Source organism: Boleophthalmus pectinirostris, unplaced genomic scaffold, assembly GCF_026225935.1.
Source record: "Boleophthalmus pectinirostris isolate CB_2022bp ecotype Guang Dong unplaced genomic scaffold, ASM2622593v1 HiC_scaffold_21, whole genome shotgun sequence".
Classification (NCBI taxonomy): Eukaryota; Metazoa; Chordata; class Actinopteri; order Gobiiformes; family Gobiidae; genus Boleophthalmus; species Boleophthalmus pectinirostris.
The window spans coordinates 64,842-91,913 of record NW_026571175.1 but is presented as its reverse complement, the minus strand read 5'-3'; the positions used below and the strand labels follow the sequence as shown (position 1 = coordinate 91,913).

Below are 27,072 nucleotides of genomic sequence, written 5' to 3'. Positions count from 1 at the left end.
CCTGTAGGTGGCAGTAAGACCGCTCCGAAAGTCGTCATGCCACAAAAGAAGGCAGCCTATGACTACTACATGTCTTATATTTTAAACGACGCATCGCGCTTTGGCCTTCACTGTGGAGCCGATGAATCTATTAGGACTAGGTCTAATGATATCCACAGCACTAGATTTAAGTTGATGCTGACGGCTCGGACGTAGATTGCGTCACGTTGGTGTCAGCCAATCAATTGTTCGCGTTTGGAAACGGGCTCCACAGACGTAGTTCTTGCAATCATGGCGACGTTCCGAAGCGATCACGGAGATTGAAAATACGAGTGCTTTTAATTTGAATCCGCCTTTAGGCTGTCTGTAACAATGTGTTGGGGTTAGCGAGAGCCACCGAGGCCTAGCTGGAAGACCATGGTCCCAGAGGTAAGCATGGCAGCCGTGGAAGAAAGCGGTTTAGTTTGTTTTCGGATAGCGATAGCCTGTAGCCTTTTGGGCTAGCGCCTAGCGCCAGGTAAACAGAGCCTGACAGCCCTAAATGTGGACCGGGATTACAGCGTAACTCTGCTTAATACGATGAGCCGATCAGATCCGCTGTCAACACCGCTCTCAAATTGGCTGCACTCGAGCAGTGGAATAGAATGTCTTTAACATTGTCAATATGAGCCCCAACTAAGCCAGTCTGTGCATTACAGAGCCTCAGGTGAGCCATGCCCGCAGGCAGATCATGACGGGGCTGGTTTGGCGGAGTTAAAATTGAGACAGCGGCCATTTGAAACGGGTTCTGTTGTAGTCCTGACACAGCGGGGTGATATGAGTCTTCAGCCTGCTCACAGAGAATGTAGTGTCCAAAGTGTCTGTGGACTATGTGAGATTTTAGTGAGTTCGTTTGCTGTGTGGGAATAGAAAAGGTTGAAGCAGCATTACTTGCCACTAGCGTTTAAGTTGTGGGCTACTGTATTTACCCCTAACTGTAAGTAACAACAGTTAATTTAGCTCTGGCTCCTCGTTGCGGAAATTCTGTGTTAATACAAAATTACAGATTGTAAATATCAAGTGTGTTGTGGCATGTCCAATGTGAATTTAAATCCATTAAAAAGACTTATCCATGTATCCATGTGTCACATGACAGTGGTGACTGGTGTGGAGCCGTGAGCGTGACCAACTCTGTTAACTAGTGTGCAGTCTGTCAACCTTCGGATCATACATAGCCATAGACTGCCTATGTACACAACACTGCGATATGCTGTAGAAACGCAAACAGAATTCTCCCGTAGCATTCAGCTAAGAAAGAATTCAGAAGTGAAATAGTTACTTCAGTGCAAAAAGATTTAACCGCTGCTCTCAAGCCATGCATACTTTCTGTGAAATGTAGGCTACCATCATTTATTACTACATTATAATAATCCTTAAAACCTTGCGGGCCTTTAAAAATGCCCTGAAGTAGAAGATGTCACTGTCACTGTGCTCAATATGTGTTTTAATACTTGGACATGAGTGGGACAGCTATACCTTCTTTTGTTCAGTAGAAATTGGTAATTCCAGATCCAAGTGATTCTAGTGAAGGTGTATAGAGTTTAAAAACACAGTTAAGTACTTCCTGTATTACCGCATGACTTCACAACGTGGAACAGAGGGTTTTCTGTTTGAGAGAAGAAACAAAACACAACTACACAACTACAGGTAACAGATCAGAAAATAGCGTAACATGGACTCTTTAAGAATCTAAACAAGGTGTGCACACAACCAGTATTTCTTGTACAGAGGATAACGCTCACTTTAGTTGTATTATGACAGGTTCAAACAATAGTAAGTGTTCTTCAGTTGTTAAAGTAAGTTATGTTGATTGAAAAGGAAGGAAAGGAAGGGGGTTAAATTAAATCAAATCCTGTTGAACATGCTAGCACAATAATGTGGTCAGTCTTTGATTTATTTAATACTTTTTCTTTTATGTGCACATAATATTATCCTGCTTGATAAAGTAAACCTTGGGCATGTGCAGTTTGTGCTGGATTTCCTGCTCTGACAATAATAGGAAAATCTTGAGTGGGAGTCAAATCTTTTTCTGAGTCAGCCATGGCCAGAGCTCACCTTACTATGCCCGAGAAATATTGTAAATATTGCATTGATACATTTTACTCTCTGGTGAAGTGGCCCTCTCTCCACACCCGCAGACAAACCCATTGGTTATTGTTCATTTATAAATGTTTTATTGGTAAAACTCCGTCCTACCTCAGCTTACTTTTGCACATCCACAGCTCCAGCCGCACTCTGCGCTCCAACAGATACATAACCCTGGTCATTCCTAAAGCCTGCACAGCTTTCGTCTGTTCCTCATTTCAGTTTTCTGCAGCAAGTGACTGGAACCACCTTCAACAGACTTTAAAACTTAGTCAGTTTTTACCTCTGTAGACTTTTAAAAACTCCATCCACAGTATTTTACAGGATAATTGCTCATGTTTTTAACACTTTTATATCTTTAATCTGCAAATGTTTTACTGTCTTATATTTATATTCACTATTTCATGTTATAGTTGCTGTGTGAGTGTCTTCTGTTTGTGCTTTTGTTTAATATTGCCTTTTGGCCAGGTCGTCATTGTAAATGAGAAGGTGTTCTCAACTGACTTACCTGGTAAAATATTGAATAAATAAAAAAAAAAAATTGAAACTAGTAGTTATAATAGTAGTTTATTTTCCTCAACATAATAGATTGATGAAACATTTTGCATAAAACTATGAATGAAGGGGTTTTAGGCTGAAATGAGATCACTTATGAATGCCCATAACCTATTTCAGTGCTTGACGTTTGAGGGTGTAATGCCTTTTTTCTATCCTGTGGTGTCACACGCCTTTTTAGCAAAATCCAAAAATTATTTCCAAAAACAAATAAATTCTACAATAATTGTGAAGAAGTGAAGATGTTTCCACAAACATCACATTTTTTTTGTGTAACTTTTAATTTTAGGTAGTTTAACATGCCCTGCAATATGACCTCTCCTGTCACCCTGCTGCACATTTACTATAAAATATTCTAATAATTGACTTAACATGTCTATAGTGCCAGTTGAATGATTATGTAACAGTTCCATCTTAAAGAATATTTTTTGTGTAACTGTCTTTTTAGACCTGTAATTTTTCATGTCACACCGCAGGAGGGATTACAGCATTTTTGAGATTGAAAATAGTGATAAAGATGTAATATTATTATGCACAATGCTTCCCTTGTATACATGTACACATGCTTCCCTTTATGCCAACACCAGAAAAAATTTTATTTAGAAAGTCATTTAAAGTGATTACGCAGAAAATGGGCATCACCTCAAGTGCCCATTTACAAATTATGATGCCAAGTATAGGCTGCCAGCAAACAAAAGCGACAACATGATTGATCAGAAACAGAAAAACTGAAAAAAATTAAAATTAAAAAATCTGTACGATGCTTCTTTTGAGTGTATTCTCTTCCAAATTAATCTCTTAAATTAATCTCTTAAATTACTTTATGCCACTGACACAAAGTAGGCTCAACCCAGTAAACCCATTTTTAAATTATACTATGTCTTTATAAGACATGAGCTGCAACAAACATATAGCAGAATTAACTAATAATTAGCCATAGAATGTATTTACTTTACCGTCACAGCAAAAATTTTTCTTGATTGCGTGAAAATGTCAGATTCACTCTACTCTAGTTTAATGGCATGTTTTCTGTGCTTTAGGCGAGCCTGTCCTTCTGGGGATGGGGAGGCCTCGGAGTCGTGCTCTTCTTCATCACCTTTGGACCCTTTGCCATCTTCTACTTAGCCTTTTATTTCCTGTGTTTCGTCGGAGGGTGAGTCCAGCCAATGCCTCTGTTCTCCCGCCTGTATATGCCTCATGTCTGTGTCCTTGTCCCACAGGGGCTTTGCCGTAATTCTCCTTTATGGAAAAATCAACTCGGAGAAACACCTGGAGAGCTGTGAGCACTCCTACCTGCTGCCCACAGCTACTGGGATCATGATGGTATGCAGATCCCTCTGGGCTTCACAAGGCTCTGTCCCTGGAGCAGCTAACTCTAATTGAAACTTTGCAGTGGCTTGTGGCGTTCTACAGTGCAGTATCAGTCAAGATTGACAAAAGGTTATTTTTTTACTGCTTTCTACATTTTAGATAGATACAGACATCAAATGTATAAAGATATATGGATATAGTAGAAAAAAGTTAAATAACTACTAATTTTTTTTTTATACTTTATATTCAAAATAGCCACCTTTGTGCTGTGTTAAAAAATATGTACTTATGATAAGTTATTAAACTTTTCCCTGCTACATAATATATAATTTATCTTGCTTCATATATTTGATGTCTTCTGCAGGTATCTAAAATGTAGAAATCAATAAAAAATAAAGTAAAAAAAAGAAGGTGCATCCAAACATTTGACTGGTAGTGTATCTGTGGCGGAATGTTCAACAGTCACCATGGTGACACAATGCACACATTTGCTAATGTGTGCATTGTGTCACCATACTTTTAAGATTCAAGCCTGAAAAAAATGAAAAAAATACAAAATGGAATTAATCTTCAGGAGCCTGTGATCAATACGAGCATTCATGGTCCTGTTTAGGAGTTTGAAAAAGGTGATTGTGAGTAACTGAAAAACTGTTCACTGATGCTATCTGTCTATAATGTTATTTGTGAGAGACTTGTTTAACAGCACCAATCAGCTCACCTGTTGTAGTTTCATGTAAGTCTTTAGGTTTTAGGGTTTGTTTATTTCGTCTCCTTGTGGAGAAATTTGCTTCAGAGCAGGGATAAGTAGCAGACATAACATGATATGACATAACAAGAGACAAAAGAAAAAACATGTAGAACTGGACAATATACATTTTTTTTTTGTTAATTAATTAATCATTGTATTTATATTGCACCTTTCACGATACCCAAAGCACTTTACAGTTCATTATTCATTCACTCAACACTCAGTGATGGCAGACTGACGCAAGCGAGGCTGCCATCGGCCCCTCTGACCACCACCATCACTCACACACACACCACTTTCATACTAGGCAATGTGGGTGAAGTGTCTTACCTAAGGACACAGTGACAGTTTGTGCCAATGGCGCCCCACTGTGGCACCTGATTTTCCTAGCAGTCTCCCATCCAAGTACTAACCAGGCCCGGCCTTGCTTAGCTTCTGAGATCTGACAGATCAGGCTTTGACAAGTTGGTATGGCCACAAATCACTCAGCCTCTCTACTTTCTCTCAATCAGTTCATGTTATTTTTGCATAAAGGAACCCCGTTTCTCCTCCCAGACTGCAAGAGCTCATGCTGTGTCTTGGGCACACGAGAGGAATTTCTGCAGTCCTTCAGAGCCTGTCTCACAACTGACTGTTCAAAGATGGTCTGTGGGGCAGTCAGAGTGGACACATCCATGATGTTAGCAGGCAGTTTCACCAGTCTAAGGATCTGCTATTTATATCTGACAGTCAGTTTTACAAACAATTATTCCATACCATGATTATTTGATAAGGTCAGCTCTTTCTGGTCAGATTCAGACAAAGGTCAGATTAAAGTCTAACTTGAGTCACAGAGCTTCAGACAGAGCAATATCTACAATTAGCATCACACCCCCTGGTGATATGGATGGCATCAGCTGCAAAGTAATGTCTTTGTTCCACAGACACTGGAGGAGATGAAGCTGGAGCTGAAGACTCCGAAGATCGACCGCAGACTGACAGGTTCCAGTTACATAGATGAGCCTCTGCAGCAGGTGAGGCTCAGACACAGCTCACTCAGTGGGTAGGCTCCATCCTGGTGTTAGGGGTTTAACCTCTCCAAATCACAGTTAAAGACATTCTTGGCCGATTAAAGACATCCTACCGATCGATTAGTCAGTAAAAGGGGGCGTGGCATAAGTTCTCAAAACGGTTATATATCTCAATGTATCTGACCCAAACTGCACTCACAAGACTACACCTGCAGGGAGAATTCATGCAAAGAAAAGTACTAAGAAACAATGTGGCAGATTAAACTTGAATCAGGAGTTTAATCTGCCTTTTTACATGTAAATACCAAAAAAAAAGAAAAACAGTCTTGAGCCTTGAGCTAACTCGCTAACTCACTTCTCCTTTCTGCTGCTATCCGATTTCCTTATAATCAAAATAAACAATTAGTCGACTAATACACATGTTTCTTGACCAACACACCACAGACTGATTAATCGACAGCCCTAAGGGTCTGCTAAGGGTGCAGAAGAGTATACTGTCAATACCATCCTTTTGAATGCATGGTTTTGATGCTGCTTTAAAAACAATATGGTATCGGTTCAGGTATATTTAATTCTCTAATCGCAAAGACTGCAGCGGTATGTGGCTGCGTACTACAGGCTGCACAGTGAGAAATACCATATGATCTCCACTGACTCTTGTCTTGGTGCCAAATTTCACATTATTCCATGGAACTAATAATTGTATTAAATTGGGGAATGGGAATGGAAAATTTTGGGGTCGTCTCATGAGAATAGCATTGGCCATAGAACATGTTTTTTATTGACTTTTTTGATTGGCATAACCAAATGGAATTTTGTGTAAGATTTAGAAAAACAAAATTTTGGGCCCTCCATACAAATGTAAATTATGTTGGTTTCTGTAGGGGGTGCTATCGCTTAATGACATTAAGATGACGTTTCTTATAATAATATCTTTTGGTTTCTACATCATTTAGAATTATCCTTTAAAATCCCTGCTGTCTGCTTTCTCATGCCAGGTGATTCAGTTTGCTCTGAGGGACTACATCCAATACTGGTACTACACTCTGAGTGAGGATGAGTCCTTCTTACTGGAAATTCGGCAAACCCTACAGAATGCGCTGGTGCAGTTCTCTACGCGGTATGCATACTCCCAACATAAATGTGGCCACATTTGGGGCTGAGCAGCCTGTAACACTGTGCTCCACAGGTCCAAGGAGGTGGACTGGCAGCCATACTTCACTACTCGCCTGGTGGATGACTTTGCCACTCATTTACGAGTGTTTGGGAAAGCGCAGGACCGGCTCGCAGAGCGAGATGATAAACAGGGTAAGTTCAATTTCACCTCTGCTCTTGTTCTTCTCATCAAAGGGCAAAGGTTACAGGTGTGTTTGCAGGGGACATGCTAGAGGAGATGGTGGACTGGTTCTTTGAAGCCGAGGTCGAGATGGAGAGGACGGTGTGCAGAGATATGGTGTGCACTAGTCCCAAAGACGAAGAAGGTAAATGTGACACAAAACTCAGTGTTACTGCCCTTTACTGCACTTTAATGCCCTGGTTAACCACAGCTGCTTGTGTCAGGTTTCCTGCGTGACCTGTGCGAGTTACTTCTCTATCTACTACTACCTCCTGGAGATTTCCATAACAAAAATATGAGATACTTCCTGAGAGTAAGCCAATCTGTCCTTTATGTGCTGTAATGAATGGGTGCATACCTATGTTCCCCGGTAGTGCTGTTCTCCATTTTGTATGGACAGGGGAACAGTGGTGCCTCGTATTTAAAAAGGTGCCGGTGTTCCCCAGTGCCACTGTTTCCCAGGACCTGCATGCTCAGAGAGGTCCCAGTGTTCCCCATGTTCATGTAGCAACCAACATTTGTTATTTTAGGCTATTAATTAACCTAATAATTTTATGGCAATAGGCAATAGCCTGTTCAGTTGATTCAGCTTATAATAGATGAGATGAGATGAGCTGGAGCAGGAAATGGTGTTAGGTACTTTGGCCTGAGAAGCGCTTTTCTCGGGAAGGCCTAAGTGCGTAGAATATATAACAACCCAAACTGGATTGACACTTCTGTCCGGATGCTTTGCACCACCTTGTAACCAGCCACTGTCCTTGAGCACAGAGGACAGAAGCAGGCTGCCCGGACCACAGAGCATTCTCGCTTTCCGTGCACGGATCCAGCGCGCAGAGGACGGCATGGAACCACTCAGACCCAGTTACTCTGACATTGGCACAAATACAAAGACCAGACCCCCATTCCTGTCCTGAGGGGCTGCGCGCTACAATGAGTGCTACTGAGTCTTTACCACTGTTGGCTGCAGTTGTTACCTGAACTCAGTGCTTCTGCTCTGGGCTGGTGTGCAGTGAGTTGCATACAAAGTTATATATGCTGCTGTTTTATTCATGCTAAGTTCATGATGATAACTTAAGATGAAGATGGCCTGTTAACTGGGAACCATTGGTACCTTTTGCAATTGGAGGTACCAATGTTTCCAGGGAGAACAGCTGTATCAGGGAACATCAGGCTGACCCCTATTAATGCATTTCAGACACTAATGTGGGCAGGTATCAGATAACCTATGTGAGATGTGTGCAGGAGGTCCTGGCTTGTGGAGTCCTCCTCCCTCTCATTCACCAGCTCAGTGACCCAGATTACATCAACCAGTTTGTCATCTGGATGGTAAGTGGACACCACAGCGCTTGCGCAGATCCTGCCTCACCATGATAACAGACTGAGAGCATGTCTTGTCCTCAGATCCGGGACTCCAGCTGTAACTATGAAGCTTTCATGAGCATACTGAAGCTGAGTGACAGAGTGGCTGAGCTGGAGGCTGTCAAAGATAAGGTTTTGGAGGAACTACAATACCTTCGCTCCCTTGACACTGCAGGAGATGGTGTGTCTTCTCATATATTTTGATTATTCAGTGAAAGGAATATGTTTTTTACAGTTGTTCATCAAAAACAATGCTAATGTACTACCGTCTGTAAGTTTACCCAAATCTGTTTATCAGTAGCGCAGACGTGAAAGCCCTCCTCCTCCTTACCTGGCCTGCAGATACAACACACATGGTTAATGATGCACCAATTAATGGCTGCAGGTGTTGAGCTTCAGATAGTGGAAATTCTGTCCTAGATAGTTTACTCTACCTTGTCATAAATAAATATATGTAAATATAATAGTTTTGTGCATGACTCATAGTTTTGAGGCTTTTTTCGTCATTGTTTAACAGTAATTAAAACATGGCCTCTCATATTGGTTCGCCTGTCCCTTAGACATCAATGTCATCAAGAACCAGATCAACAGCCTGCTGTTTGTGAAGAAAGTGTGTGAAAGTCGCATCCAGAGGCTGCACTCTGGAAAGGTAAAAGCTCAGAATAGGGAACAGGACCTTTCTAGATTATTATGGGAGGAAAAAAAAAAAGACACTTTTGGTTTCTTAAATGTAGAGGCTGTCAAATTAGGAAAATGGAAATTACTGCCACACCTGATGATTAGGTGGTATATACAGTCAAGCTCAAAATTATTCATACCCCTGACAAATTTTGACTTAAAGTTACTTTTATTCAACCAGCAAGTTTTTTCTTGATTGGAAATGACACAGGCGTCTTCCAGATGATAATAAGACAATGTACAAGAGGCATCATTGTGGTAAAAAAAAAAAATTGTCAGCTTTATTTACATTTGAACGAAAAGTGGCATGTCCAGAATTATTCATACCCTTCTCAATAATCAATAGAAAAGCCTTTATTTGCTATTACAGTAATCTAATGCTTCCTATAATTGCTGACCAGTTTTTTGACCAGCTTCCACTGGTATTTTGCCCCATTCATCTTTAGCGGTGAGCTCCAATGCTTACAGATTGGAGGGTCTCCTTGCCATCACGCTGATCTTTAGCTCTCTCCACAGATTCTCAATTGGATTCAAGTCAGGGCTCTGGCTGGGCCACTGCAAAATGTTAATGTTGTTGTCCAATAACCATTTCTTAAGCACTTTTGCAATGTGCTTTGGATCATTGTCGTGCTGAAATGTCCACTGGTGCCCAAATCCATTTTCCTCTTCAGGCTGCTTGATGTTGTTGTTGAGAATCTTGATCTTTGATCACTTTGTTCATGGTGCTGTTTACTGTGATTAGACTCCATGGCCCATTGGTTGAAAAAACATCTCCAAAGCATTAAGTTCCCACCATCATGTTTAACAGTGGGGATGATGTTCTTAGGGTTGAAGGCTTCTCCTTTTTTACGCCAAATCATCAATACATCATTGTAGCCAAACAGTTAAATTTTTATTTCATCTGACCATAAAACAAAACACCAAAATCTTCTTCTTTGTCCAGATGAGCATTTGCAAAGGCTAAACGGGCTTTTGTGTGCCTTATCTGGAGAAGTGGCGTCCTCTTTGGTCTACATCCGTGGAACCCAGCAGTATGTAGTGTCTGTTGGATTGTCTGTCTTGAGATGTTCCACCAGCAGAGCCCAGATTCACCTGGATGGCTTTGGTGGTGATCTGTAGATTCATTTTCACCTCTCCCACTATCCTCGTGACCAGCTCAGGTGTCACTTTTGGCTTCCGACCACATCCTCTGAGCTTTTCCACATTGGGGAACGTCTTGTATTTTTTAATAATATCGGTACTATCGCCACTGGAACTTGAAAACATTTAGATATGACCTTATAGCCCTTTCCTGACTTGTGAGCAGCTATAATACACAGCTGTAGATCCTCAGAGAGCTCTTTTGTCTTAGCCATGACTGTTCACAAACCAACTGCAAAGACCTACTGTTTTTCACCTATTCACTTGCTTAAAACAGCTCTTCCAAAGGAATCGGGGTCATTAGGAAGTTTTAGAACAGCTTGTGCTGTTTGGAATGGTATAGAACTTTGGATTTTCCCATAGATTCTGACAGTTTACAAAGAGTATGAATAACTTTGAACATGCCACTTTTTGTTGAAATGTAAATAAATGTAAATAAGATGAGAAATTGTTTTTTTCCACAATGATGCCTCTTGTACGTTGTATTATTATCTCCTGGGAGACGCCTGTGTCATTTCCAGTCAAGAAAAAGCTTGCTGGTTGAATAAAAATAACTTTAAGTCAAAATTTGTCAGGGGTATGAATAATTTTGGGCTTGATTGTACTTCCATAATCTTATCCTCCTGAATCCATGTTTCATTTCGAGCTAGAATATCTATGTGTGACCAGTTATTTCATTTATTGAAAGGAATTTGTTGAAAATTGCCCTAAGGTTGAGTAAGTCCACATTTTACATACTAATTTGTTTGTTAACAAATAAGCAATCCTGACCAAAATCACAAACTATCTGTGGTACTGCAGGCAAATCGTTTTTATTTAGTTTAAACAGAAAGAGGCTATACAGAAAAATTTAATTTAAAGAATGAGTTCTACACATTTATCAATCTATAACAGCTCTTGCTGAAATCAATTGGGAAAAGGTGGTACAACATTGAATATTTGAATCTGATTAAAGAGTGGTCCTCAGGTACATTTGTTTCTCTTCTGTCCTTTACTGTTCTAGGAGGTGGATGCATTGAAGTTGGCAGCCAACTTTGGCAAGCTATGTGTCATCCCTCTGGATCACATATTAGTCCACAACATTGCACTGCAGTTCTTTATGGGTAAGTAGTTCTATTAATGCATTAGTCTTAAGGTGAGAAACTACAATGTCATGTATGTTTTTTTGGTTTGTTTGCTCTCAACATAAAAGCTTTCACCTGGAGTCAAACTTCAAACAAACAAACTTCAGTTGCACATAAAGATGTTTTATTATTTCATTTAATCAGTCTGCATTCTCACAGCCCACGTGATGTTTTTGGTCATTTTACTGACAACTTCATTCTAATACTTTAATACTTAAAAAATAATTCTACAAATGACTCAAAATTGCTGGTAACAACACCAGCAACTGCTGTGAGGCTAAATAGGACTAATGTGTCTGTCACACAGGTCTATATTCCATACTCATAAAGTCTTTTGATTGTATGATATGGTCAGACTATGTCTAAAGTGACCACCCATTAGCTGTGAGAATCCCATCTATATGAATTATAAAGATTCAAGTTGTTGGCTGTTGCACCTGTAGCCAGTTTAACTTGGTTTAGTTTAGGGTACAGATGCCACAAAAGTCCCATAGAGAAGAGTATTGCTGTCAGTGCTTCAATCCTCTGCTGATGGTATATAAGAATACAGTACCAGTAACTGCTCTGAGAATATACAGTGGCAGCCTTAAGTCTTTTCTTGCTTTTGTGGTTCTGTTGTCACACATTTGAGATAAGTATAACTCCAAATGGGGTTACCGATCGTACCCTTATATTTACACAAAACCCCACTGCAGTTGTACCCTGATTCAACAACCGGTTTCACTTCATAGAAACCGTCTGAGCTCATAGAGTTAGAATTTGTTCGCTCAACGGTAGGTGGGTACTTTTTATCATTTAACCAGTCGCTGCTATTTGGTCATGACGTATGTAATGCACGGCTACTGGGCTAACTGGTATACTAAGCTTTTCCCAAATCCTGTAGGAAGAAGGGCAATAACTTCTTTCCCCTTGATGAAATTCACCAAACATTCTATTTATTCCGGCTTTAAATCCTCGATCTTGGGAATCATTGACAACACTGAATATATGACTCTTCGCTGATTGGCTGGTGCCCGAACTTGCACTTCCAGGGTTTTTGTGAACTGTCTAGTGTATTTTGATCCCTGGACCTAGTTGCTGGAGAGAAATGAAATTCAGCGGAGGCACTAGGTAGTGCCAGCCTGGCTATTGCAGTTGTTCTACATTGTCAAAACTTTAGTATTTTAGTATATTAGTATTATTTTTACCTGGATGACTGACCATGAGAATATTCTTAAAATGTTCTTAAATTTAAAATAATTTGTACTTAAAGATTTATTGTGCTTGTGTCGGCAATATAGTTATAATCTATGACCCCTGTGATCATTATGCTATACTATGTTAGTGTTGTGGAAATATTTTTTTGCAATAATGAATTTCCAAAGCCTTGTGATTTATGAAATAGAAAGCAACTTTTCTTCGTTGCAACATGATATAGGTGTGATATTCACGAATGATTTAAAATTCAGGCATCATGTCAAAGAAGTGTGTAAAGTGGCTCATAAGGAGATCTTTGTGCTGAGATTACTTAAAACAAAGCTGCTACCAAGAAGTAATGAACTTCTGTTACGCATTTACAAGGCCTATATTAGATCTCAGCTAGATTACTGCTCAGTGTTAATATGAGGTGCAGGAAAGAGTGATGAACTGTCTAGAAAGTCTCCAGTGGCGATGCATGCACATCATTCTCCACCTGCCATATCGTGCCCATATAATCCCAGAGCACTACAGAGCACTCGGGTTGACCACACTGCAAACCAGATGCAATTTTGCACTGGCATGTTTTGCATTTAAACTGTGCCACAGACTTTTGTCAGCAGCCAACTCTGGGACGATACCAACTCTACCTTATAATGTACGGCGGGCCACCTATGTGTGTTTTTTTTTTTTTTACTTTAATGAATAAATATAATTTAATTGTCTATCTATCCATCTATCTATCTATCTGTCTATATATATATATGTATGTATGTATGTATGTATGTGTATATATATGTATGTATGTGTGTGTGTGTGTGTGTGTGTGTGTATATATATATATATATATATATATATATATATATATGTATGTATATGTGTGTGTATATATATATATATATAGATAGATAGATAGATAGATAGATAGATAGATAGATAGATAGATAGATATAGATATAGACATATATCTATATCAGCGCTGGCCTGAAACTGCCAGCCTCCCTGTGTCTCTCCTCTCTTCCTCCAGTCTTCTCACAGTAGTTATACCAGAATGCCAACACCATCATATATTACAGTGAATGGGTGGGTCACATGGTGAGGTGTGACCAGGTAGCTGTGATGGCAATCATGAGTTGCTCCCTGCTGTTTTGAAGAGCCACAATTGTAGCTGTTTTCTACGGAGCCCGCCCGATGACGTACGCGAAAAAAGATATTAAATCGTGGCCTCAAATTACTATTTCGTTCCCACAATATATAATTCGTTCCCACACTTTAGCTAAATCGTTCGCACGTTTTAGATATATCGTTCGCACGTTTTAGATATATCCTTCGCACGTTTTGATTAAATCGTTCCCACGAATTAAGAAAATGCCGCCAATTAAACAAACAGGGCGTGGTGTTCGGTTGATTTGGCAAGTCCTTCTTGCATGGCTAGCTGGACCTCGGACTTCAGCAGACACAAATAAAGGTAAGATATATCATTATTTATATGTTTGCCCCCCATTTTGACAACGTATATTGTTCCCTACTCAAATGTATGCTTATGTAAATGTAGGCTTATATAAAATCCAGGATCGTGTAGTAGCGTGGCATAGTGTGCATGCTATAGCTAAATAAGAAAACAAAACAAAATGCTAGCTTAAATACTAGCGAGCTAATGCTGCTTGCTTATAGTGGAAATGTTATGGAGTAAAGTGACAGTAAAATTGTCCTAATTGTTTACCGTGTGTTCATGTAGCAATAGATGCTCAACTGCTGCTTTTTTGAGGGAGCGTAACACAGAGGAGGGAGTCATCCAGACACTGAAGGATGAAAATGTAAGTTTCTCTGTTTTTCCACCTCAGAACATTGATCTCGTAACATCTATAGCCTACAATACAAGTGCCAAACACACATCCATGTAGAATGTAAGATACCGATTTGGATGAAATGCGAATAGACCTGTATAGACCCAGTGTTAGCCCCAATTTCGTCTTAGCGTTAGCCATCTATCACCACAAACTATGAAGTACCAGGACTGTTTTGAAGACTTACAACCACTCAACTACACGTGAGTAACACCAGAGCCTGATAGGAATCACTGCCACATGTAGAATTGTTTTTGCATTGTTCATAGACGTAGCGATTAGCATCGAAATGAAGTTATATGCTAACGACCACGTAATAAACATTTCGTAAATCTAACGCTATGCTGGACAATAATACGCTAAAAAATAAAGAGGGCCACAACAGTTTGACAAGAAACCCCTCGATTTATTTCATCCAGAGCCACATAAATCCTGCATACAGTGAACTTTAAAGACTAGTGCTTATTGACACATGTAAGTAGACCGTGTCCTCAGCATCAAGCACCTCACTCCTGGAATAACTCTGGTACTTTGTGTCAGGACCTGATAAAACTTTTACATTTATTGTCCTGAGTATATATTTAATGAATACCTTTATACATGGTTATGCTATTACCATGATACAATGTGTAACACACGTGAAGACAGAGGCCAGAACTTGTTTGTAACAGTGTGACTGAAGAAATAGGAGTAATAGGGCTACAGAAAGATATTGTATGCACCATCACGTTGCCCAGATCTCTCACTTAACAAGATCTTGATTCTTGCTAAAATATACATCGACTGTTGGTACACTTCATAATATAGAACAATGTACTAAAACATGTTAACGTAATAAAGTGTATTCCAGATAGTAGTGTCCTGTTACATGCCTCCTTAAGATATAAATTATTTTGCAATTTCAAGACAAGTCAACTGCTTTTGGAGTGATCTGACTGTGTGATGAAAGCAATACCATGTAGAAAAAAGTCAATGGGTGAAACTGCGACATTTTCATATTTTAATTGAACTTGTATACTGTATAGTTGACAATGGTTCTCAGTTTTATGCTATTAGTTATAGTAAGGTTTGTTAGAAACACTTTTCAAAATAGTTTTCTAGATAGCCAAACATCCACCGTTTAGAATAAATAGAAAAACTGGCAAAGGACAAATTCAATTTGTCAAACAGACTAAAGCTTTTTTGAGTGAAAACGTTTCGCAGCTTATCCAAGCTGCTTCTTACTTCTGGTCAGATGCTGGTGGATATTGCTTTATATTTGCCTGAAGGGAGGCGCTAACTACACAGAAACTACTTTGAAAGTAACACACCTACTTGTTTACAGTTTTTGTTAGTAAGTGCAGTACAGTAGACAAAGCTAACAAATAGAAACTGTAAACAAGTAGGTGTGTGCATTTCAGAGTAGTTTCAGTTTTTGAACATTTTCAATCAAAAAAAACTTTTGTCTAGTTGACAAATTGAATCCTTTGCTATGCATTAGGGATTTTACAAACAAATAGGAAAACTGTTAGGAAAAGCTAGAAAAACAGCTATGAACATAAACTTAACTGTAATAAGTCATCCACCCATCACCCACTTTGTCCACTTTCTTTTTGTTTCATGTGCGGACGAAGAGGAGGAGGAGGAGGAGGAGAAGGAAGAAGAGGGTCCGAGGGTCCCGCATCATTTTGAGATGAGTTTTTGACAAAGACTTGAATGTATGGTTTCTTTTCTTGAAGATGCTACTTAAGTGTGCTGCTTATTTTCTGCAGAAAAGTGACGATGGATATTCATTCTGTCAGCAACTTTTGGGATGTACTTTGCAGGTCATGGTCAGTCATTAATGGAATGACAGTTTCGTCAATCTGAAAAAAAAAATAAAGAGAATGTATTAAATCATATAATCAAGCATACAAATGAACACACCAAGGCTTCACATTTGTGACACCCTGGACATATTTGCTATAAAAAGACACCCCACAATAAATTTTTATTTGGTAATGTTCTGACTGTATTTTGGTTAATTTATGTGTGGCACTAATTCACTTTTAATTATTCTTATAATTAAAATACCAAATATAATTAATACAAAATTAATCCAGTAGGTGTTGGTAATGGCACAATGACCTTTATTGTTTATATTATTGTATTACTATTGTGTATAATATTAATGTATAATTCCAGTTTATATTGCATATGTAATTTCAAGTGCAGGTGGTACAAAGTATTAAGTATGGGGTTGCTTTTATGGGCTTACTTTTTATAGGGTTACTTTTGTCTCATTAATATTCACAAATGCACAGATGGTGATCTACAAATAGTCATTGGTTTGTACATGTATTTTATATCCACAAATGCCAATTTAATATTTGTAACTTGTATTTTGCTATTTACAAATAGATGGGCATTTGTAAATATATATTTTTTCATTTGCAAAAAATAATTTCATTTATAAAACTGAAAATTCTGTTTGTAAAATGTGATTCGCATTTGTGGATCACCAGTTCCATGAATCCACCGATTCCCGGTATGACATAATTTTGAGACGCTCAAACTCATAACAGATCCACAAATACAGACACGTTCTTGACCAGCAGGTGGCAGCAGCTGGCACGCGAGACATTTGACTGTTGAAATGGAAGCGTTTCTTGCTAACTTAACGTCACTTAGGCAAATGTTTACCTTTATCAAACGCCTCAACAGCTGAGGACTAAACCAGAACTGAACCAGGACCGAGTGTCTGAACGACCGGAGTTGTGCCCGCGGTGGCGGTGGGTGGACCGGCTCAGAGCTCCGCGCCCCGCGGGGCTGAACGCTGCCGTCACCGAAACGCGCTCCGCGGATTTGTGGTCCTCTTTCTCTCGCTCGCTCGTTCGCTCGCGCTCTCTCTCTCGCCTTCTTTCTTTCAAGTCCAGGACTAATCTTTGTGGAGAGAGAGGGGACGGGGTCCTGGTTTAGTCCTGTTTTAGTCTAGTTCAGTTCTGGTTTAGTCCTTAGCTGTTGAGGCGTTTGATAAAGGTAAACATTAGCCTAAGTGACGTTAAAAGTTAGCGAGACGCTTCCATTTCACATGTTTCCATTTCGCATAAGTTACACACTGTATTGGCTCTGGATGAAATAAATCGAGGGGTTTCTTGTCAAACTGTTGTGGCCCTCTTTATTTTTTTTTAGCGTATTGTCCAGCATAGCGTTAGATTTACGAAATGTTTATTACGTGGTCGTTAGCATATAACTTCATTTCGATGCTAATCGCTACGTCAATGAACAATAAAAAAAACAATTCTACATGTGGCAGTGATTTTTATCAGGCTCTGGTGTTATTCACGTGTAGTTGAGTGGTTGTAAGTCTTCAAAACAGTCCTGGTATTTCATTGTTTGTGGTGATAGATGGCTAACGCTAAGACGAAATTGGGGCTAACACTGGGTCTATACAGGTCTATTCGCATTTCATCCAAATCGGTATCTTACATTCTACATGGATGTGTGTTTGGCACTTGTATTGTAGGCTATAGATGTTACGAGATCAATGTTCTGAGGTGGAAAAACAGAGAAACTTACATTTTCATCCTTCAGTGTCTGGATGACTCCCTCCTCTGTGTTACGCTCCCTCAAAAAAGCAGCAGTTGAGCATCTATTGCTACATGAACACACGGTAAACAATTAGGACAATTTTACTGTCACTTTACTCCATAACATTTCCACTATAAGCAAGCAGCATTAGCTCGCTAGTATTTAAGCTAGCATTTTGTTTTGTTTTCTTATTTAGCTATAGCATGCACACTGTGCCACGCTACTACACGATCCTGGATTTTATATAAGTATACATTTACATAAGCATACATTTGAGTAGGGAACAATATACGTTGTCAAAATGGGGGGGAAACATATAAATAATGATATATCTTACCTTTATTTGTGTCTGCTGAAGTCCGAGGTCCAGCTAGCCATGCAAGAAGGACTTGCCAACTCAACCGAACACCATGCCCTGTTTGTTTAATTGGCGACATTTTCTTAATTCGTGGGAACGATTTAGCTAAAATGTGGGAACGATATAGCTAAAACGTGCGAACGATATATCTAAAACGTGCGAACGATTTAGCTAAAGTGTGGGAACGAATTATATATTGTGGGAACGAAATAGTATTTTGAGGCCACGATTTAATATCTTTTTTCGCGTACGTGATCGGGATGTCATCGGGCGGGCTCCATAGTTTTCCCATCACTAGGGGTCTCTTAGCATAGTTTTATGTACATATGTTGCAGACTTCATGCAGGCAGCCGGAGCCCAGGCCGAGCTGTTCTTCTGGCTCACGGTGGAGGGATACAGGGTGACCGCACAGCAGCAGCTGGAGGCCATGCACCTATGGAGTCGAGATGGAAGGAAGCAGCCTGCCACCACCAAGGGCCTTCTGAAGGCTGCAGCGCTGGGCGTCTTTGAGCAGTACCTGTCTGAGAAGGTATGTCCATTCCATCCACTCCTTTCTCTTTGAGCTAGGACCAGCTCATCCACGAAGTGATCTCTGACTTTATGTTCCACAGGCATCTCCAAGGGTACACGTGGATGAAATGTCAATCACTAAACTTGGAGAGAAACTGCAGAAGGATGAACCCACTCCAGAGATATTTGATGACATCCAGAGGAAGGTCGCATTTGTGATGTTTTTACATCTTTCCCCACACCACTTTTTCTGTACATGACAAGAAGGTTGTCTCATAAAGACCCATCTGTGCATCATGTGTAAACTGCTCTGTGTACTTTTGAATTTCTCATTAGCAGTGTTGGGAAATAACTACATGCTTGTACCAAAAATACATTTTCATTTGGTGCTACTGAGAATAGAATTTCCTGAAATCAAACGAATACATTGTGGGACACAGTGTGGTAGACAATTGAAGCTTTCACATTATTGCTTATTGGGGTCAAAATAAATATTTTGCCCTAAATAGAATTGTAATATATCCAGATTTGACAGACCCGTTTCTTTGCTGTGTATTGGACAGGTGTATGACATGATGCTCCGGGATGAGCGTTTCTACCCCTCCTTCAAACAGAGCCCGCTGTATGTGCGCATGTTGGCAGAGCTGGACATGCTGAAGGAACCCAGCTACAGGGGCTCAGACGACGGGGAGGGCGAGTCTTATAATGGCTCCCCCACTGGAAGTCTCAACCTGGTATGGCCAGAATTTCAGCAGCAGAGCACCATTATGAAACTGACAAAAGTTCCCTACATTTTGTGTTTTAGTCTCTGGATGAACTGTCCAATTCCTGCCATGATGAGTCTATGCATCTCCACGCCTTCATCTCAGACACAGGTGCATACACACTTGTGCATACACTAGGGGTGTAATGGTACACAAAAATCACGGTTCAGTACGTACCTCAGTTTTGAGGTCACAGTTCGCTTCATTTTCGGTACAGTATGGGAACCAAGCCATTTGCTTTGTGTGTTTATTAAACCAACAATTTGTTTTATCATTATACAAACGGCAAACTAAGATAAATGCAAAGTGCTGCTTGGTAATACTTATAAATAAAATAAATAAATAAAATATTATAAAAAATAAATTCCTTGTAAACAGGAAACTTTTCAAAAAGTAAAGCACAGCACTTAACAGTTCCAGCATGAAGTTTTACTCAATGTTCATATTTTTGGCGAGAGAAAAAAACAACTTGTCCACGTGCCAGCAAAAGGTGAGAATGAGGACCATGGCACGACAACCATAGTTTTGCGAGGATTAACGTGGTTATGAGGCAATTGTTGTTAAGGCGGCAACCCTTAAGCGCTGCGGAAAACACTGCCACCCCAATCACGGACGAGTTCCCTCGTGAATATTAAAGAGCCAAGCTTTCCATGTAGCCGCACATTTAGTGTCAGAAGGTAAACAGACACAAATTGTGCAAATTCATTCGTGCACAGCCGCGTACCGATACGGTTTGGTACGAATACATGTACCATTAAACCCTTAGCATACACACATCCTGTATCTGCACTCACCCCTAGGGCAGACAGCACTTACATGTCTGCCACATACAGCTGCTTTTATTCCTTTACTGTCTCATTCCATCATTTCATTGCCTTCATGCCCTTTTGTTTTTCTCCTCCTTTTCTTTTTGCTTCTTTTGCATTTCACTCCCCTCATGTGTATTGTTCCTTTTGTGTCCCGTGACTATCTCCACGCCATGTCTCCCTCTTTCCCCGTGTCCTTGTGCCCCTGCTACTTTCTGTTCCATCTGTGTTCTGCATCTGTATGGCTGTATTGAGAATGTAGTAGCTGATGCTTTTGTCCCGGGCCTCTGGGCTGCCACAGGGGTGTGTAATGACCATGGTAAGACCTATGCACTCTACGCCATCACAGTCTTCAGGCGCAATGTGGATGGCAGTGAGGACTGCTGGAAGACATACCGCCGCTACTCAGATTTTCATGACTTCCACATGAGGATCCTAGAGCAGGTAGGATCTGTGCTACTTAGTGCGGACCCCTGCCCTCTCTAATTTGGCTTATCCTATTCTCTTCTTCTTTTGCCAGTTTGAAAATCTAGCATCTATCTTAAGACTGCCAGGCAAAAAGACCTTCAACAACATGGACCGAGAATTCTTGGAAAAGAGGAAAAAAGACCTCAATGCATACCTGCAGGTAGAAGGCTGGTCTGTGTAATTTAGCCATTGTACTAGTAGTGCTTTTGACTCATTTGAGCTGTACTTTATAGTTGCTCCTAAACCCAGAGATGGTGAAGGCCTGTCCTGCTCTCATTCCTTACGTGTATGACTTTCTGGAAAATAAAGCCTACAGTAAGGGCAAGGGAGAGTTTGCACGGAAGGTAACTTCAATCCACCTACCCTAAAAGATAACTAACAGATCATCATAACTCATCAAAAATGAGGACAGTATGAGCGTTTCATGCATGCCTTCTATGATGATGTATTTGAAGACATTTGTAACAGAGGCAATGGAATTTTGGGACCTGATCATGTCTATAATATATATATTTATCTACCAATATATTAATAAAGAGCTTAGTGAAGGACTAAAGTGGGGCCTACCCCAGCAGATAAAGCATCACAGCTGCTCTATATTTTCAGTTTATGTGATTACCACTGCATTGCCCAGTCTCCCAGGCATGAACTGGATGAATTACTTTATTTGTGGAAAGGCAGGGCTTTGCAGTCAGCAGACTGAGCAGTGATGCATCATGCAGATGTTTGTAATGTATAACCGATACTTGTTTTGTTTTATCTCAATACAAGACAATCTTTTATAGTGAAGCATTTTGCAACACCTAGTCGTGTGTTCACGAGGAAATATTTGTCCCACCTCTTTTAGATTGACACCTTTGTAAACCCTCTGAGAAGCTCCATGAGAAACGTGTCTAATGCTGTGAAAGCGCTGCCTGACAGTTTGGCTGAGGGCATGAACAAAGTGTCTGACAACATGGGCCGTATGTCTGAGCGACTGGGCCAAGATATCAAGCAGTCTATCTTTAAGGTACAGCCCTCTTTGTTCTCCTGATGACACGTCTCACTCTACTCTTTGTTCTACTGATGGTCTATCTCTCCTTAGGTACCTCCACTCCTCCCGAAGCCTGAGCTGGACCCAGAGCATTGCCGTGTGTCGGCGCAGCTGGATGACAACGTGAGTGATGTCTTGGTGGGAGTTTTGTTGTGCACAACTGACGCCTCCAGTGGGTGGGTCAAATGGGGATTATAGGCAATATAATTGGATAGAAAGAGCTTTCTTTTTGTTTTCCATTGCTGAGACAACTTTAACCCTAAATGAGTGAGGGATTACACATCCCAAATAATTTCTTTAAGCATAAATGACAACATGGATGTACTTAGTTGATGCAAGTAACTGTTCCTCTGCACAGCAGTCCAGACTACAGGTATATGAAGCATGGAGCAGTAGCAGACAGGTTATTCAAAGCTGGTCAAACTGCATGACTCTCAGGAATGTTGCACATTGTACCAACTGTTCCTGGGCTCGACATATGCCCTTTAGCTAGTGTAATTCGAAATTGCTAAACTAACAAACAGAGAAGGAGATCTAAGGCACTCAGGCATGAAATCCAACATCCCTCTTTGTCACTATAGGAACACTCTTAAGGCATTTCAAGAACAAATGGTCTTCTTCAGGGCATATATCATGTGTCTCTTAGTCATGATGTGTGCCCTGCTTTAAGCTAGAGTGTCTCAGTTCTCCCTCTTCTGTTGATACGAGTGGCCTCGTGCATAACCACATAATGATGACAATAGATGGTGAAACTTGGACTTCATTGTAACTTGTGTGTGTTTTCCATGTGACTCTTGCTCATGATGACCTGGACATCATAAGCACATGTTTTAGGCACTGTATTCATGTTTAGTTCTTATGAATGTAGGTGGATGACAACATTCCACTGAGGGTTATGCTGCTGCTCATGGACGAGGTGTTCGACCTGAAGGAGAAAAACCAGTGGCTGCGGAGGAACATCAAGAACCTGCTGCAGCAGCTGATCAGGGCCACCTACGGAGACACCATCAACAGGTCACTGCTTCTCCTCAGCTGTGTGTGTGTGTGTGTGCGCTTTGGGTCAGGCTTAACTCTGGAGACTTCTCTTTTGGACTGTAGGAAAATAGTGGATCATGTTGATTATATGACATCGCCGGAGCAAGTGGCTGACTATGTGAAAAAGTTCAGGTAAAAACCTGTAAGAATCATACATTTGCAACATGAGCAACATTAGCCTATACTGAGCACCAGTTTGACACAGGGACTCATACTGGCCAAACGGGATCCTGGCTGAAACTCCTCCACGCAGGGACAAGAATGTTCAGATGAGGACCCGAGTAGCAGCCAAAACCAGTCTGCTGGGCATCATGCCAGGTATGGTTACAATTGTCCTCCCTCTGTTTGAGTTCTCGTCTGCACATTTGTTCAAATAACATGGTAAAGGTAACCCCCTAGTGTAGTTCTGGAGGGTTTTGGACCACTGTAACTCTCCTCCTTGGTTGGTTTAAAGTATAGTAGTATCGCAGTGCTTCATGTTTCTAAATTTAAACTTTTTATATGACTCATGTTTTCTTCTTTAATGACTCTAAATGCTAAGTCATGCATGTCTTGTTCTTTTGGCCTTTATATACAACTCATTCTAACTAGAAAATGTTTACAGGCAAAAACAAACGTGATAGATTAGCATCAGATGAATTGGGCCTATACTTGAATACAGGAGCAAAACCTGAATTTGAGCCTTCACAAGGTGAAAAATTATTATTATTTTTATTTTATTTAAATCCTCGTTTCATCTTTACAGATGCTGATTATAAAAGAATGACAACTTTGCATATTCGTTTTTTGAAATGGGTGCATTGGAGGCAGCTCAAAAACAGAGGAGAATCCTACACACCATCTTATTTGCAAATTGTGAATTTTATTAGTACATCAACAACTTTTCAGCACTATACCTTCATCAGGCAAAAAATGGTCCTAATAAAATTCATAATTTGCAAGTAAGATGGTGTATGGGATTCATCTTTGTAGCTGCTTGAATTTTGACTTTTGAGGTCCTTAAAATGCTACCCTCTGGAAAAGATGCATGTAAACTATAGACCCTGTATGATATTTAAAGGACACACACAGAAATTGTAGGCCAGGTTTTCTAAAAATTTGAAATAATAAATTTGATTTAGGCAAATAAAAAGACCGCTACAAAAAGACCTAAGAGGCCACAAAGACAGGTTAACCTGTTAAACTTCTATCATTGCACATGTTATAGCTCAGGGTTTCATTGACAAATATGTACTTTACATGATGAAAAAGATCTTTTTTTTATTTGACATGTAGCAGCTTAGCAGGCGCAGAGTCATCTATTTAAAGTTAGGCTATGTGATTGATATGGGTCCAATTAGGCCCATAGGAAGTATTTCTTGTGGAATTGGAGCATGTTGGACACTGTTCAATGTTCACACTGATAGCTCTGTGCTTCCATTGCCCTAAACACCCACTCAGTGCTCACACCTGGATTGCACTGCCCAATTAGCTTGAAAGTGTAATTCGCCTGTGCCGCGTTTAGTGTGAACATAGCTTAATGCTCTGGAATATAGCATCTTACATTCAGTTTGAGTTGTTGCTCCCTCTGCAAAGGGCCTGAGGCTCTTTTGGAATATTCCACACATTTACAATATTCAGGTCAAACAGAGGTCTCTAGATACACAGGGACACATTGTCAATTTCTGCCTACAAACCAGATATCCTCCTTTTTGATAACCCCAATGAGGTCACCCAATATAAGATATAACTGACCAATATTGTTCTTGTTTATGAGAGGTTCAGCACTGCAATTAAGTAACCTTCCAGAATAACATTGATGTTATTGTTTCAGATGAGCTGAAGCACATCATTGGGGCAGATACCACACGGAAAGGCATCCTGAGGGTCTTTGACATGTTCCAGTACCAGCCCATGAACCGCCGACTGGTCTATGTCTTCCTCGAGGGCTTTTTAGAGACCATGTTTCCCCAATACAAGTTCCCTGAGCTGTTTGTAAAACTGCACTCCCGCTCACCACGCATCCACAGATACAGTCAAAAACTGAAGCCCTGCGCTCTCAAGAGGTGACAGGAGCAGCCCAGTGACAGGAGCAGCCCAGTGACAGGAGCAGCCCAGTGACAGGAGCTCGCCCAGTGACAGATGGCCCTGTGAGTTCTCACATGCGGACTGATGCACCTGACTTGCAGATGTAGCGAGTAAAATGGGGGACTGCAGCACCAAACTAAATCATGGATTTGGGGAGACAGATGCCCCTGCTTTTTATTTCTGTGGAGCCGAACAGTGCTGCTGCTGCTTCTGCTCCTGGGTGGAGACTCTTAAAAGCCGTAGAAGGTTGCATTTGAGACACTCCTGCCTTACCTTCCTACTTCTGTCCATGTTCTGAACCTTAGAACATTAGAAACCAAATATGTCAGTACCACTGAGCAAAGGTTCAAATGTTACTGAAGTATTTAGGTGAACATTTCCTGTTTGCAAGTTCTGTGTCTAGAGTTTAGAACGTCAGTGTGAAGACTGAGCTTTAGAATGTCTCTCTCTGTGACTGAGAAGTGTGCGTGTCCTCTCTGCGATTGAGAGATGTACCTGTATGTGTGCGTATCTCTGTGATTGAAAAGTGGGCGTATGTGTGCAGGAGTGTTCCCTGAGTGAAGAAAATGTCTGAACATGTATTTTAATGGCTTTTATTTGTCTTCACTTTGTGCAATATTTTTGTATATGACTACATTGCATGTGCATTAAAGCATATATATTTGAATATTTCAATAAATCCTTGTAGACCTTTTAAAAGTTTAGAAACAAATACTTTCTAAATACCAGAAATTAGACAATACATGATTTGTTTGATCTGAGATTAGGTTAGACATTTGCCACTTTTGATAAAGTCAAAATTCAAAGTTTATGTACCCTGGAAATTGTTGCTTATTTTTGTTATTTTATCAATGAGTTAAATCTTTTATATTTTTTTCACTTTGCCTCCAGCCATCTCCATTGCATAATTTGGAGCTTTCTGAGGACAGATCGTTTTAAAGGGTCTATAGGGTTTTCTGTAAAACATTCCTTTAGTATGGCTGATGACGCCAGGTGACCGACTGCTGCTGTGTGTTGTCCTGTTGCAGCTCTTTAACTACAGGGCAGTGTCACTTTCTCTGGGCATTAAGAAATTTGCAGAACGCCCATGTCCTCCAATCAGCCGATGAGCACTTACTGACGACAGTTGTACATACTGTATCTGTGTACAGACTCTGTGGGTGTGCCTAAATGTGTTGTCTATTCTATTTTCTTTTTTTCTTTTTTTTTTTTTTTACCAAAAAAGTCCATGTCATCACATTTTATGTGACTGAAAATGACTTCTTGGTGTTTTTTGCCTCATGCTTCTGATTACTGTGAGCAGCAGCATCACACTAATAAAGTTACTAGTGAGCCGCTGTGTGGCTACATGTGACGTGTGTTTGACAAATACTTGAACACTATGGTGCACAATGAACAAGAATCTGCTTTCACTTCTTTCACTCACTTTCAGAACACCAAAGTACTATATTATAATGTACTACAATGTAATATATTGTAAACACATTATTCAGATGAATATATTGTAATTACATCATTCCTCATTTTAAAAAAGTAGTTCAAAATTATATATTCTTACTACAAATGTTCTAAAGTGTTTTATCTTGATATATTCTTAATTATACAAATATATATATATATATATATATATTTATTTATTTATTTATTTATATTCATATATATATTTAACACACAGAGAATATATTTTAAAAAGTGTCCTCACCTTCCACAGTGGTTGGTCTCTCTCCCTCTCATTCCACTTGGGTTGAGACCTGTTCCCAGTACTGCACTATTCTTGACTGAGATGGATGGATGTTGTTTTTCCTGGTATCTGTTGTAGCCACTCTTCCAGTTTGGGGGTTACAGCCCCGAGTGCTCCGATCACCACAGGCACCACTGATGCCTTCACCTTCCAGGCTTTCTCCAGCTCCTCCTTGAGTCCCTGGTATTTTTTAGTTTCTCATGTTAGTTTAGTTTTTCATCATGTATTGTGATGTCCACCACCACTATGTCTGGTTGTTGCCATCACCATCCTGTCAGTCTGTATCTGGAAGTCCCACAGGATCTTGGCTTGGTCATTCTCCACAACCTTTGGATGTGTTTCCCACCTTGACCA

At 40.2% G+C, this 27,072-nt stretch overlaps 1 protein-coding gene and 1 pseudogene across 10 annotated transcripts; one reads left to right on the top strand and one right to left on the bottom strand.

Annotated features, from left to right (window-relative positions):
- Positions 1–58: 58 nt before the first annotated feature.
- snx13 (sorting nexin 13) lies at positions 59–26,331 on the top strand. Of its 10 annotated transcripts, none has more exons than XM_055157391.1 (25): positions 63–408; positions 3,699–3,811; positions 3,879–3,981; positions 5,641–5,730; positions 6,726–6,847; positions 6,917–7,035; positions 7,104–7,208; positions 7,288–7,376; positions 8,282–8,389; positions 8,465–8,603; positions 8,983–9,071; positions 11,244–11,343; positions 18,630–18,823; positions 18,906–19,010; positions 19,368–19,538; positions 19,610–19,679; positions 20,724–20,818; positions 20,895–21,002; positions 21,076–21,186; positions 21,690–21,851; positions 21,927–21,998; positions 22,744–22,889; positions 22,974–23,042; positions 23,116–23,228; positions 24,724–26,331. In XM_055157391.1, the coding sequence occupies exons 1-25, from the start codon at positions 397–399 to the stop codon at positions 24,957–24,959; spliced, it is 2,841 nt and encodes a 946-aa protein (XP_055013366.1). In that variant the 5' UTR covers positions 63–396; the 3' UTR covers positions 24,960–26,331. The 10 variants fall into 10 exon arrangements, with proteins under 10 accessions (XP_055013367.1, XP_055013368.1, XP_055013366.1 ...); XM_055157388.1 differs by having other exon boundaries at positions 20,640–20,818; XM_055157387.1 differs by having other exon boundaries at positions 20,637–20,818.
- LOC129410205 (5S ribosomal RNA) lies at positions 5,083–5,199 on the bottom strand (annotated as a pseudogene).
- Positions 26,332–27,072: the final 741 nt, after the last annotated feature.